The sequence below is a fragment of the Cydia splendana genome, chromosome 11, assembly GCF_910591565.1.
Source record: "Cydia splendana chromosome 11, ilCydSple1.2, whole genome shotgun sequence".
In the NCBI taxonomy this organism is placed as follows: domain Eukaryota; kingdom Metazoa; phylum Arthropoda; class Insecta; order Lepidoptera; family Tortricidae; genus Cydia; species Cydia splendana.
The window spans coordinates 10,815,249-10,830,055 of NC_085970.1; the positions used below are offsets into that span (position 1 = coordinate 10,815,249).

General features: G+C 38.9%; 3 protein-coding genes across 3 annotated transcripts in view; 1 reads left to right on the plus strand and 2 right to left on the minus strand.

Moving 5' to 3' along the window:
* The window catches only part of LOC134794944 (malignant T-cell-amplified sequence 1 homolog), a 71,352-nt gene extending 58,516 nt beyond the window's left edge, over window positions 1-12,836 (minus strand). Inside the window, exon 1 of the mRNA XM_063766814.1 lies at window positions 12,685-12,836. Coding sequence (XP_063622884.1) covers window positions 12,685-12,695 — 11 coding nt within the window. The 5' untranslated portion in view covers window positions 12,696-12,836. The remainder of the gene's footprint in view (window positions 1-12,684) is intronic.
* LOC134794788 (adiponectin receptor protein) lies at window positions 9,706-11,345 on the minus strand. The gene has a single exon (XM_063766574.1). The coding sequence runs from the start codon at window positions 11,006-11,008 to the stop codon at window positions 9,848-9,850; it is 1,161 nt and encodes a 386-aa protein (XP_063622644.1). The 5' UTR covers window positions 11,009-11,345; the 3' UTR covers window positions 9,706-9,847.
* Window positions 12,837-13,125: 289 nt separating the features above from the next.
* On the plus strand, window positions 13,126-14,595 carry LOC134794789 (WD repeat-containing protein 18). Its single transcript, XM_063766575.1, has one exon. The coding sequence runs from the start codon at window positions 13,243-13,245 to the stop codon at window positions 14,563-14,565; it is 1,323 nt and encodes a 440-aa protein (XP_063622645.1). The 5' UTR covers window positions 13,126-13,242; the 3' UTR covers window positions 14,566-14,595.
* The last annotated feature ends 212 nt before the right edge of the window (window positions 14,596-14,807 follow it).

Consider the following 14,807-nt stretch of genomic DNA (forward strand, 5'->3'; position numbering starts at 1 on the left):
GCACTAATATACGAGTGCGAGCGAGATGTATAGAAAGTAAATTACGTTCTCGACGGCGTTTATGTCAGAGACAAACTGATGGTAACCGTACTGAAGGTAGGTATATGTTAAGTATGTTGTTGTGCGACATTTTGTGCGACATTCCTTAAGATTATGTACGTGTGTTTGTGACTGTCAGCGCCACTTTTCCCTCCACCGACTTCGCACCTTGCCAATAGCCCTATAATATGTGTGTATGATACACAATCATCCACATTGATACTTTACTATTAGCAGGCGTGGTTCACTCCGCGATTTCGTCGCTTTGCATTTGCAACAGGTAGCTAAAAGTACATCCGTTCCACACCAATTTTGGTGGCTAGCCATAAGCCGCGCGTGGCGCTGTCGCCACCTAGCGGCCATATCTGTCCTGATCTTAACAGACGCGTTTTATTAGAGAGTGAGTCTTCTGTACCTAGTACTATAATTTATTCTGCGCTAAAGGTCAGCTCACAGTGTTGCTGTAATAGTTTTGTATGTATAATAGCGGAGAATTTTCCATGGCACTGCTCAGTTTACAGTGAGGCTTCTCTGATCGGATTACTAACGGTGTTCAGTTCTCATGGATCGTTTACCACAAGAAAATAAAATACATTTTAACGGCACAATCTGATTAAATTATAAAAGTAGGCATACATACCTACAGATAAATAATAACTCAAAAAATGTCTAACAGGATCCCTCTAAGCATAACGCTACCTACGTCAAATTATAACGCTAGTTTTCAGCACGGCTATATTAATTTGTAAATTTTCGGGTAGTTATAACATTTATTGGTTAACCAACCAAATACAAAATCGCCTGGATCTGTCACTGGACGACCTGACTTTAAGCTACATTATTTGATCGTGTAATGTTTTCATCTACCCTCAACTAGCTTAAGGAGCCATTTGAGGGTAGATTTTGTTTACTTTTATTTAATACCTTTAAGATACAGACTATAGAGTCAGCCCAAGATAAGTTGGCAGGCAGGTTTGATAGCCCAGACGGTGCAAGTGTTACGTAAACGTCATAATTTCATAGAAATTTGACGCTTAAAATAACACTTGCACCGTCTGGAATATCAAAATCGCTGCCAACGTAGGTTGGTCTGACTCTACCACAAGTTGGCATTTGACATTTATACCTTAGCGACTGCGTGAACTCGATCGCATTCCAAATAAATCAGTGCGAGGGAGATGGCCTGCGATCGAATTTACGAAGTCGCTAACGTAAACGTCAAGTGTCACTGTCAACTCGCGGTATGGCTACTAATTAAAACATGAATGTAGTATTTTAACTGGATAAGGCATGATGGGTGGGGGAAATGAGCGAACGGGATAGTCTTATGTATCTTTCAGTAGGAGTAGCAGCGAAAGCGCTATTATTGTTTGTCCTTGTCAGTCTTACATTTTTTTTTATTCCCCACCATAAATTAGTATGGGTTATGGTGGGCAACAAATAAATTCGACCAATCATAGTGTCGCATTGCCTATGTTTTGTCCCTCACGGAGGCACGCGTATACCACTTCTTTAGGATCCTACCTTCTATGAATTAAAATTATCCAAAAGCCCGCTCCACACTCGCGTTTGCGGATTCGCGCACGAGTGTGGAGCGGGCTTAACAAGAATATGTCGACACAGACATCAGCGACTGAACAAAGTATTACTTACATTTTGTTTAAAACATTGCAAATAAGGATATTATATAAACATAATTTATTGCCGAAATTAGAGCAATCGCGGACATAGTGCTTAATAGGCACGTAAGAGCATTTATCTGTTACAATGTACCTGTATATGTGGGCCACTTTGTTGTACACTAAACTTTTTTTAGGTCTGGGATTTTTTAAGATATTTCTACTTGATAAATCAGAGTTGGCAAAAGTATTTACCGTAGAACTGTGCCGTGGGGAGGAACCCTTAGTTCACCATTTGTGCCCAAACTTTGGGCAAAGATTAAGTAGGCTTTGGGCCCCAAACCCCAAAGTCAAAGGCCTACTTAATCTTTCTGGTTTAACCCATTGGTTGACTGGTAGTCCGCCATTTGTACCTTCATAATTATTGTGCAGTAAAGATTAAAATAAATAATGGCCTATATATCTAAATGTGTATAAACTATTAGTATAAAGATATATCTCGTGTAGATAAGTTAAATCGCTGATATCATATATGTGAGTCAGTTTCGAAAACAATAGGGTCAATAGGTACCTATGTACTTTATCACGTGTACCAATTACCAATTGATAAATTGTTAAGTATGTTTCGACTACATATATAACCTAACTAGCTTTTGCCCGCGACTTCGCCTGCGTGGAATAAGTAATTTGGGGAGCTTACTTTTACCCAATCTGCTTTTTATTGTTTCCCCATATAAACTTCCACCCCCCTTTTTACCCCCTTAAGGGGCGAGTTCTGGAATAAAAAACCGGGCAAGTGCGAGTCGTAATACTCGCGCACGAAGGGTTCCGTACCATAATGCAAAAAAAAACGAAAAAACCGGGCAAGTGCGAGTCGGACTCGCGCACGAAGGGTTCCGTACCATAATGAAAAAAAAAACGGAAAAAATTGCAAAAAAAAAACGGTCACCCATCCAAGTACTGACCACGCCCGACGTTGCTTAACTTTGGTCAAAAATCACGTTTGTTGTATGGGAGCCCCATTTAAATCTTTATTTTATTCTGTTTTTAGTATTTGTTGTTATAGCGGCAACAGAAATACATCATCTGTGAAAATTTCAACTGTCTAGCTATCACGGTTCGTGAGATACAGCCTGGTGACAGACAGACGGACGGACGGACGGACGGACTGACGGACGGACGGACAGCGAAGTCTTAGTAATAGGGTCCCGTTTTACCCTTTGGGTACGGAACCCTAAAAACTACCCTATGTCCTTCCGCGGGACTCAAACTATATCTATAAGAGGTAACAGACAGGCAGACAGACAGACACACTTTATTAATAATAGTATTATTATTAATAATAGTATGGATGGATATATAACTTTATCATATCGCAATGTATGAGTTGATCTAGTGATAAAGGAGTTTATCTATAGGATTAGGTAAATTATAACGAATTCAATCGCGTATACCGCAAAATAACGCCGAAATAACGGCAATAACTCTTTAATGTCGAGCCGAGCTCTGTTTGCCTAGTATAGCGGTGCCGTGTGCCGTCATATAGCGGCCGTCTCCATACAAAGTACTACACCATCCATATTTAGCCGTATTATTTTGTATGGAGACGGCCGCTATATGACGGCGCCGCTATCCTAGGAAAACAGAGCTTTAGGAGTAGGTGCATTTAATAAATAAATATTATAAGGTACTAGACGACGATATATATTGTAATTATATATTGAATATGAACTTATATCTTGAATATGAATGGAAAACATCCATAACTAAGTAAGAAATATTTGTGATAAACACACAAATAAATGCCCCTACCAGGATTCGAACCCAGGACCTCTTGCTTAGTAGGTCATTTCCGACTAGGCAAGGAAACCGTCAATCAAGCATTTGGACAAATATTTAATAAATATGAAGTACGGCCTCCTAGCCTAGTCGGTAGCGCTATTGAACGTTTAACTTCTAAATATCTTCCAAAATTATGTTAAATATGCCCCAGGCACCTACATAACAATTTGACCTGACCTGACGTCACAGTTTAACCTGAATAAGGTCATCCAGTCTGGATCATAGGTCAATACCCTTCAGATATCAGTAAAATCGACTCCAAAGCTCGACAATCGCTTTGATATCGATGACTGAGAGCCATTAATCGACTTAATGCGAACCCACCCTACGCCGTACCTATAAATCTAAAGGGCGGCATATATAGTAGTAACTAATACCTTCCTGTTCTACTTAATTCAGAGTTGGTGAGAAATTATTAGTAGGTAAGGTGTGGTCGATTTAAAGGCTTGGCCACATACAGAGCGCGACGCAGCGCCGCGTCCACGCCGCGCGACCGCGGCACATGCTAACAGGTTACCGACGTCAAACAGACTGCGTCCCGCCGGTATCACGCCCCGCTTCTGTCGCGCCCCGCGCCGCGCGGCCCATTGCGTCCGCGCGGCGCGTGCGCAGCGCTGCGCCGAGCGAACGCGGCGGCCCGCCGCGTCGCGCAAGGTCACGTCAGTAGGATCGGACGTAGGCAGCGAGCGGTGCGCCGCGTTCCCGCGCGGCCGCGCCGCGTTCACGCGCGCCTTGAGGGCGTGTTGAGAGCGTGAGGCCGGCGCGATCGGCGCGCGCCCTGTTTGACCAGGCTTCGCGTCGGCATCACGCGGCGCGGACGCGGCGCTGCGTCGCGCTCTGTGTGTGGCCAAGCCTTTAGTCTAAGTAGGTACAGTCAGCAGCAGAAGTTGCTAAGCGGGCCCGGTGTTCAAAATGATCTTGACGCGACTTTATTGTTACGAGAATAAGAGCGTGTCAAGATCATTTTGAACACCTCGCCGCTTACCGCTTAGCAACTTCTGCTGCTGACTGTAGTGGAAAGGTTGTATGACATACTGGACATACATTATCTATAAAGTGATAAAAATATTATTATTACTACTCCAGCTCTTCTATATTTCAAATTTGCCACTTTTGCCAGTGATATCTAAACCAACTTGGCGCTTGTTTACTTATAGGGTCATAACAGCGATGTAATTATGAATATTCATACAATATAATAACAACTGTTGTATTTTTTTAACGCTTACTTCTAGGCAAGGCTCTACAAAATCTGTACTTATAGGTCTATGTAGGTATTTAATTACTTTAATATTGTATTTATTCTTTTTTCTACTCGTCGTCTTGAATTAAGATTTATTTTCTTATACCAAACTGCAATTGGGTACCTATTTTTAATGTATGGGCTCCCAACTCAATTATAATATTCATTTCGATACAGTTTAGTCAACTATAATAGTGAAATTGACCAATCACAGCTCGCCGCGATCAAGAGGACGAATTAAAACCATAGCTCAAATTATTTATTTATTTTAGGTTGTATAGTATAAACAATTGGTTCATAAGTCAGAAACGCGCATGTGACACCCTTAATATAGCAACATCCATAGACTACGAAAACCACTTAGTGTTGCTTGTTAGTCTCCATAGGCCACGGTGGCCAAAATCGAGAAAACAACTGTCTGTACCAGGGCCTCATGAGTTACGAGGTGTCGTTGACCAACGCGGCGGCCGGGGCGCGAACCATTATGAAGGTATATATCGCGGCTGCTCGCGTATCTAATGGGGCCCACTGATTAACAGTCCGCCGGACGGTATCGGCCTGTCAGTTGTTCGGAACTGTCAAAATTTTGTTCTAACTGACAGGCCGATACCGTCCGGCGGACTGTTAATCGGTGGGCTCCTTTAGCTGTATACTTTTGGTTTGGTTTGTTTGTATGATTCTACAAGTTTAAAGTATTATTTTTGTTGACAAGTAGAAAAAGTGTTGTATACAATAGTGATATAATCAAGTTTTTCAATCTCGTACCTTACTTAGGCAACTCAGCAAGCTTCGTTGCCTAAACACGGTACTCGACTGAAAAACTCACTATTATATCACGATTGTATAAAATACTATTAGGTGATTGCTTGAGAAAAATATAGTGATCAACGGTACACAATTAATTAAGTTCGTCTTAAAATTCTCGGGCCTGTTTTTACTTCGGCCCTAGAATTTTAAGAACCTGTACGAGTATTATGCACCTATTGCACAAAATACTAGGTACCTATTATTGTGCATCACATAATGAAAAAGAGTAGGTATACAGAAGGAAGGATGTTTCTTTTGCCCCGGTGATTCTCACCCCACCTGACTTTACCTTTCCCTTTGTCTATGACCTTACATAAGAAAGGTGAACTTTTTTTAGGTTCTGTCGACAGAAATGAGCCCTTTATTGTCACGCCATATCCGTGTCCGGCTATCTTCCTGAGATTCCGGTCCGCGTTCGTATAACCCCAAGTCTAAACGTTGAAAAGGACACTGTAACTTTATACATGTATTTCTTCCATAATAATCCGATTAAACTGATCTGCCACCAAAAGGTTTCCTAGAAGACCACTGTTATACCGATAACACCGCCTATCAGTACCCGAAAAAATGCGTATTCCTTAATTAAGTATGTATAGGTATTTGGAGAACACTGAAAAAAAAATCCTTAGGTAGGTATATTACGTTTATGCAGTTTCCGTTTACTGCGTTTATGGCCACAGAATTTACGACTCTAATAGAAGTATACCTACAAGGTCAAAGGCGATCGATATGCCGGTGCAAATGTTTTCCATAACGCTATTAAACTAATTAGTGAAGAATGCTTATTAATTAAGGAAATTATACTGTATTTTAAAAGCATAGAGTAGAAAATCGGTTAACCGAGTGGAGTTATAGGTAGCACGGTAGTTCTTTGTTAAGAGATTTTATTGTAATGAATCTAATCATATAAAACATTCCTGACCGACTCACCGAGTTGAAACATTAGGTACATAATAATTATGAGCGTTTCTTTTATTTTTTGCCATTTTTATATATTGTGACATTTGTGACCTTTTTTGCCACTTTTGTGTTATTCTAGTCAGGATCGCGAGCCCTTTTCATCCTTATAGGAGAAAAAGTATCCTAAAATGTCCATACATTTTTCTAACTTTCCTTTTTGTTACCGCCATACAAAGTATATGGGGAAATGGTAACACAATAGGAAAAAACTCTGGGACATTTTTTTTTATCCATTAGGATCGAAAGAGCTCGTAATTCTGAGTATAAAATAACACAAAAGTGGCAAAAAAAGTCACAATATATAAAAAATGGCAAAAAATAAAAGAAACGCTCATATGATTGTTAGTTTGTTACTTTGTTTAAAATTCACCATTTTAAAGTATAACTCCATATCTCATTGTAGCATCTGTAGCTAAGTAATAGATAAATACTACGTAGGATAGTAATTAAGGAAAATGTTAAACAAAACAATCGTACGGAAAATTCGCATAAGACTAATGCCCAGGCAAGAGAAACAATCTATAATTCTAATGTAGAATCATGAGTATAGCGAGGGACTCAAAAGCACAAGATGTAAATAGATTTGATCTTGTGTATCATGTTGCACATACAACTTTTCACCTCAGCAGTGAGTACCTACTTATCTGTGCAAAGGGGCTGTCCATAAATTACGTCATCGATTTTGGACCCCCCCCCCCCTAAAATCATGCTTCGAATGACGTCGTTTCCTCCTACGTCGTGCTACCGTCATCCGATGTCGAGACCCCCCCCCCCTAATTTGAAATGACGTAATTTATGAATATCCCCAAAGGAGTGAAACTACGGCATCTTAAAATATGTGGCAGAGGCATAATGAAAAGATAATAGTATCGTATTTAATTTATTTTATTACATAATAATTTTATCCCACCAAACAATAATGCTAAACAAAAATATTTTTATTAACAAATATCTCATAAGTGAATGCTTAATTTTACGCAACCATCTTGTAGTTTTAGATATACCCTAACTTCTATTTATTTCTAAACGGTACAATAAGTTTAATTAGACACATGTATTAAAATTATATCTGAAGCCATATTGTGCCCAAACACCAGTTTATAAACTGGGTCTCTTTGTTTTTCAGAAATAATTAACCAATAATATAATTTTAATAGCATGCTTTGCCTATTGCACTACGCAGTATTCCTTGAATCCCCTTACCTCAGTTCTGGGTGTATAAGAAAAAAAAATGTATATTTAAATCACGAAACGATGACGTTATGTTTTATTGTCGCAGGGTGAACGTTTGAATTCAATTCGACAGTTTTCTGGTAGACCGCTCTCAAAAAATGGGGTCCGGAATACTGCATAGCTCGACAGGTAGTATAATTTTTAAATATGCAAAAAATGTACAGTCGCATCTTAAAAAACGAAACTCACAATATTTCAGGGTCGCTTTATTTAAAGTTGTACACTACACTTTTTTCCGGTTATGGAATTTTGTTGTTATTTCTGGTCAGAATCACGAGCTCTTTCGATCCTAATAGGAAACAGTGTCGCAAAATTTCCATAGGTACATTTTTCGTTCCGTCCATTTCGTTACCGTTATACAAAGTCTATGAAAAATGGTTATTTATTTTATTTTATTTTTATTTATTTATTTAAAAAAAATGTGTATTGTACAATTTTAAATAAAATGACCCTTCTACACAATATATTTTGTTCGTCGTACAAGATATTATTACAGCTGACTGTACACGACGTGGAAAATATTGTCTTTCATTGTCAGTCAAATCTAAGCCGACTATCCTTGATATGCCAGTGCTGGATCACTCATCACAATAACGAAACCACAAATTTTCATGTTTTTATGTATAAAGCAATATTTTTTTTATATTTTACTTTTTTTTTAGGAATTTTACAGCATCTTTCAGTTATCTAATACTAGGTACACAAATAACTTAAATATTTTTTTTCATCATACCAATGCACTGTATTTAAAGGTATGTACTTACTTACCGCCATAACTTTTTTTTCTCATAAAATCTTTACATTTATGAACACTTACAACAATTTAGAATATACTTTTATTAACTTTATGCTTATTTTAGTGCAGAGTTGCAGACTACAATTTGATTTTATTTTTAGAAAATTGAATGAGTTGACGAGCCCTGTGATTGTTCAATGGTTTTGCTGCGTAAATTGTGTAATTGAAAATGTAGTGATAAAATCTCAAAAGTTCTCAAAAACAAAGACAGAAAATATACCACAAAATATCTATCTGAAAATATGGTTATTTAATTTGAAGTGATGGAATGTTAAAGAAATTGTATTGAAAACGTATAGAAGACCCGTAATAATACTATTTTAGTATTTACTTGACAGTCAAAGCAAACGTTTTAGCTTGAAGCATAGAGTTTATTTCAGCGACTTTTGTCAATTAGTTTTCCAAGGACTTCGCAAAAATATGATCACAGAATTAACATTAAATACAGAAATAGTAAAACATCTGAGAACAGAGTTTGAAAGCAAAGAAATCCTTCTCAATCTTCATACTTTGTGTCCTATAGCAAATTAGGTTATCATTGCTGTATGGACATAGACTGTCAAGTAACAATACATGTCTCAGTAACTAAGTATGAGATTCAACAAATTAACTACAATGTACACTATGCACTTATGCAAACACATTAGTCAATGATGAATGAGTTATGACTTATGAAATGGAAAACTGTTATAATGATATACAGAGTAATTAGAGCATGGAAATCAGTTCAATACTTGCACAAGAGGTTTACTAATCATACAATTTTTGGGACCATGGGCAATGTGTGAATCTTGCACAATCACTGATATTATATGCAGGAACAAAATATTGTACCATCACCCACACTGTTAACTGTGCATTGGTGGTCCTTATGCCTTTTGTAATAAGGTCCACCGATGGACAGAGTGTTGCTGTTTGTACAGAACAGAATATTAAGTACAAGAATGATCTAAAGGTTAAAAATAATGCAAACTATCCTAAAAGTCCTAAAACTACTAGCTAAATGAAACAAAATGTGCAATATTTAGTGCAAAGTACATTAGAAACTAACTATTCAAACAATTCTAACAATAATGATTAACAAACATTTTTGAGAGAAATAAATAAGTTTTAAGCCCTTTAGAATAGCCAATCATTATAAATTTATTTAAATACAAAATTATTAATTTAAAAACTGTGGTTTAAAAATAAAAATAAATATCCAAATGCAATTAAAATCAACATCGTTAAAAAAATATAATGTGTGTAGTTGTTGAATGTATTTTCCTACTAATTTATTTATGGTCTACTATCACAATTTATAAGGGGCTAAAAAGCTATGGAAGAGGGGGGCATGGTGCATTCGCCGACGGTCACCCGGTAGGAGGCCAACTCGCTGATGCCATGGTAGTGGACAAAGGCTGCCACAATCACAAGCACATGGAAGATCTGATGGGACTGGAACCAGATGTCGCACTTCCCAGGGAACCATCTCTCTGGGACGCGCAGTGCGTAGAACATAGCTCCAAGAATGTAAAGAAGACCCATCAGAACCAACCAGCCCAGTGACACCTTGCTGACCTGAGTGAACCAACCCTCTGTGATCCCATAGTGAATAGCTGGCACCACCCCAGAAAGACCGAAGCCCATAAACACTCCGGCTCTAAGCGGCCGCAGTCTAGGCTCTGAGAATCTATCCCAAAGCGACACTATTATAGAAAGTATTCCTAAAACAATGACTACAGATAGATAAATAATCTTTGGTCTGTAGTGGCAGTAGAAACTGTAGTACAACCAAGGAACAAATGATCCCATTATGAGTAATGCTATTCCACAGTAGTCAAGCTTTGAAAACAATTTTCCAACCATTTCAGAGTGACAGTGGAGAGTGTGGTACGCAAACGAACAGCCGAGGCAGATAATAGCTCCCACAAAGAATACACCGAAAATCATTTTCTCTTGCATTTGAATTTCGATGGATGGTCGAGTTAGGAAGTAGATGGCGACGCCGATGAAGGCCACGCAGCCGAGGAGATGGGTCCAGATGTTGCCAGTTTCGGTGTGGATGCGGAAGATGGAGGCGAAGCAGGCGCTGAAGGAAGGCAAGGGCGGACGGTGGCCCTTGTGGAGGTAGTCATTGTCTTGGAGCCAACGAGGTAGATGGTGGAAGTGGCACACGTTCCACGACGCTTCCCACACTTTGCGTACAAACTCCTCTGCTTGCTCCGCGGCGTTGTGAGCTAGCGCTCCCAAGTCGATCTCGTCCGACAGAACACCCGCTTTCAACACTTCAGCCATCTCCGCGTCGAGCAGATGTTGGTCCTCGGGCGTGGACGGTAAAGGACAGCCCTCCTCCTCCTCCGCGAGCACCTCGTCCAGCTCGTCCATGTGCGAGGTCAAGCTCTCGCCCTCGGGGTCCCATCCTTGACGACGTCGCAGCCCGTCGGACGACACGCTCTGCGACCCCGAATCAGAGTCCAACTCCCACATCTTGACGGTTATTCACGCGTCAATCAAAAACATTAGACGACACGACGACACATACGCGACCTTTAACGGTAAACACGAGGGCAGTTTGCGAGAAATCCAGTTACGTCACTAAAACCACAGTGCACACAATGCAATATCTTTTGTTAAACGTCGCAATATTTCACTTCTCTAATTCGTGTGATGAGCTCACACAACAGAATCTTACGAACATATGAACTATAATTTTGTTAATGATCAATGTCTATCGCAAGTAACTCCGGAGTCTGGACGTATCACGCAGCAAGCGAACAGCTGCAAGAAAGTAACTGTCGTCAATCTACACTCCGACCCATCTCCGACCGAGCGCCATGATTTTCCGATCGTTTCTGCCGTCTCGTTCTCTCTTGAGCACTTTGAGCAGATGTCATTGTCATGTCATCGGAAAGAGGGATGTGCACAATCCGCCACTAAATCCGAAAAATAAATCGATTAATCGAAACTAGCAATAATACTGGCATAGATAAGAAATATGCGACTAAATTAGATTACCAACTATGTGGGTTCCAAATAATCTAAATTAGAAGTCGCGGGTTCGAACCCCAACTCGTGCCATCGAAAGTACTTATAATTTTATTGACCAGTTGATTTCCGGTAAAAGAAACAGTAAGTTCTAAGTTGTAGTTTTTGCTCTGGGGTTGAAGGACAAGGATGACAGTCGCTTTTGTAAAAATAAGATTCAGAGCCAGACCCAATTCTTATGATAAGTTAGGTAGTCAAAAGCGGACCACGTGCTCCCTTGTATCCACCTGAGAAATCGCTAAACTGAGGAGAAGTTAATTTAGGAATTTTATGACTATGCTAGAAATCCTTCCATGACATAAAAAAATACTTACAATAACTGCGCAACTACATCCTGGATTCAAGCTATGTGGCCACATTCTCGTGACTGCTTCTTCGTTAGTTTAAATCTCATATTATAAGCTTACAGAAAAATTGTATTGATGGTTTAGGCGGTATTTAGATATTTGGTTTTTACTCGAGACTAAGTAGCCGAATTTTGTCAGCTTAGCTAAGAACTATCACGGTGTATTTTGAAAACGTTCGCTTTTTTGTTTGCACACGGAACGTCCCCAGTTCGATCCCCAGTAGGTAAATTGTATGCTGTGACATAGCTTTTTGTATTTTTGTTACACTTAAATTTCGTAGTTTTTTTTTTCATTAATTTAAAAATGTCGTATTGTTGATTGATCACACCGCTGTGTGGCGCTGTCGTCGTGTACGGTCCCAATAAGCCATGCTCGAGAGGTCTACAGCTCACAGAGTCACTAATAATAAATAAGTTATTATGTAGCCTAGCCTGAGTGTGTAAATGTGAACGTTTAGTTTATTATTAGTATAATGCTGCAATTTTTCACTTGCTGCGCAACGAATAAAATGACGATATTATACCGATTCGACAATCGATTCCGTATTACATTCCAAGTTTAACCGATTATAAATTTCAATGCCCAACACTATACACCCGTGTCACGCGTGTGACGTCAAGCAAAAATACTACTTTCTGATTGGATATTGGTCTGAAAATCGACCAATAACTAAGTGGTTTCATATTAACTTAGGAGTCACAATTATAACCTTAAATTTAAACAAAAGAATGTATGTTAAAATGGTTCGGTAAATTAATTACTATCACTTACTTCTTAAACATGTTGATTAAAGGCTTGATATAGATGAACCCAGAAATTTGGCAGAATAGTTCACACGAAATAGTGACACCGGATAATACAGCAAAGTTCCTGTCACTTTTGACAACAATTTTGACGTAAACACTGAATTTCTGCCTATATCTTCTTGAGCTTACTTGCTATTGGTCTGTATTGACATAAAGTTCTATGATTGGCTTATCTTGAAGCGTTTTACCCACTACCCTTTCCATTGAAATCAGATCATGTCACAGACCAACCACCTATTGAAATTTATGTTTCAAGTATAATTATGATTAAAGTTAACACTGCACTGCACAACTAAAATTAATTATTTTTCACACCATATCACACACACAGCACTTTTATGCTGTTAAAGCGCATTCAAAAATTACGTACTTAATTATAATTACTTAGTTATTCTGGCAACAATCATTTACATGTCACTTGGAAAGAAAAAAAGTTGTAAAGATTGTTGTTGTACTTATTTCAATACCACGTGCAAAATTCATACTTTAAGAATACAGAAACGTATTCTAAGATAATCTCAACATGTCTAGCTTATTAGAAGTGTTAGTGACAACTGACTCAAACAATACTTTATGGACTAGCTGCATTTGGGATCCTCATACTGGCACTAATCTGAAAACATACAAAGGCGGTGGAACATCTGAAGCAAAAACCCTTTCATTCATCGGAAGCGACTACATAGCCGCCGTAGAGAAAACAAAACCTATTTTACACATCTGGCCCTTGAATTCGCACCAAACAGTACAAGGTATGCGGTTCATTCTGCCAGGAAAAGCAAGTGCTTTCGCATTTAGTCCCGATGGAGCGTTTTGCGTGGCAGGCATTGATGAGAAGATTTATTTATGGCAGATCGCTTCTGGCAGCCTATCGTCAATAATAAGTAGACACTACCAGAAGGTGGTACTGTTAAAGTTTACACCAGATGGAAGATTTTTCGTATCGGCAGCAGAAGATGGAATGGTTATGGTGTGGTCTTTAGCTACCGTTGCTGCTAATCCTGAGGCTGAACTAGTGACTCAAACTACAGCAGGTCAACATGATCCTGTCTACATATTTTCAGACCACTCGCTGCCTGTTGCTGATTTATATGTAAGCAAAACGGGCATGCATGGCCGACTTTGTTCTGTGTCAGGGGACAGATCATGCAAAATATATGATCTAGCATCAGGAGAGATGCTGCTGAATCTAGTCTTTGATGTTCCATTGTCAGCAGTTACAATGGATGTTCTAGAGTTGAGCATGTTTATTGGGACCACAGAAGGAAAGATTTTCCAAATAAGTCTAACAAACCCTCCCAGAACCAGAGACCTACTGGTGAATACAGAGAACACCCCAGTTTTTACTGGACACAAGTCAGTTGTGAACTGTTTGTCAGTTTCACTTGATGGCGAGACATTGATGTCTGCATCTAATGATGAGCGGGTATTACTTTGGCATATTGCAAGCAGGCAACCAATAAGAACTATAAAACATAAAGGACCTGTAACAAATGCTTATTTTACCACAAATTACCCAGCCATTTATAAGCAGGAGTTTAAACCGAGCATAGTTCTTCACTCTTTAGACAGGTCTTTGGAAACTTCAGAAGACTACATTGAACTTGAAGTAATAGTAAACAAAAAAATTAACTTCTGGCCGATTACAACTGGAGAAGACTATGGACAAAATATTAGTAAAGTAGCAGAAAACGAATACAAAGACAATGAAGATAAATTTAAAACAGAAATAGAAAATCTGAAGAAAATTAATTCAAACTTGTATGCTTTTGCTATTCAAAAGGAAGTTAACAACATTTTAAATGGCAATAATAATGTAGGCAAGAAAAACAAAAAGAAAAAAAAATAACTTGTGAATAGACCTTTATTAAAGCTGTTATTCTGTGTTTTATTTACTAATCTTCCTACCATTGCCCTGGTTTTTTGCCAGGGCTCATGGGAGCCTGCCTGACAACTAATCCGAAGAATTGGCGTAGGCACTAGTTTTTACGAAAGCTAAAGCTATTACTGCCTTCTGACTTTCCAACCAAGAGGGAAAACTACGCCTTATCGGTATGATAGCCCGGTTTCCTCGAGATATTTTCCTTGACC

Coding starts and splice junctions, on each gene's coding strand:
- LOC134794788 (XM_063766574.1), bottom strand. CDS start 11,008: ATGTGGGAGTTGGACTCTGATTCGGGGTCGCAGAGCGTGTCGTCCGAC.
- LOC134794789 (XM_063766575.1), top strand. CDS start 13,243: ATGTCTAGCTTATTAGAAGTGTTAGTGACAACTGACTCAAACAATACT.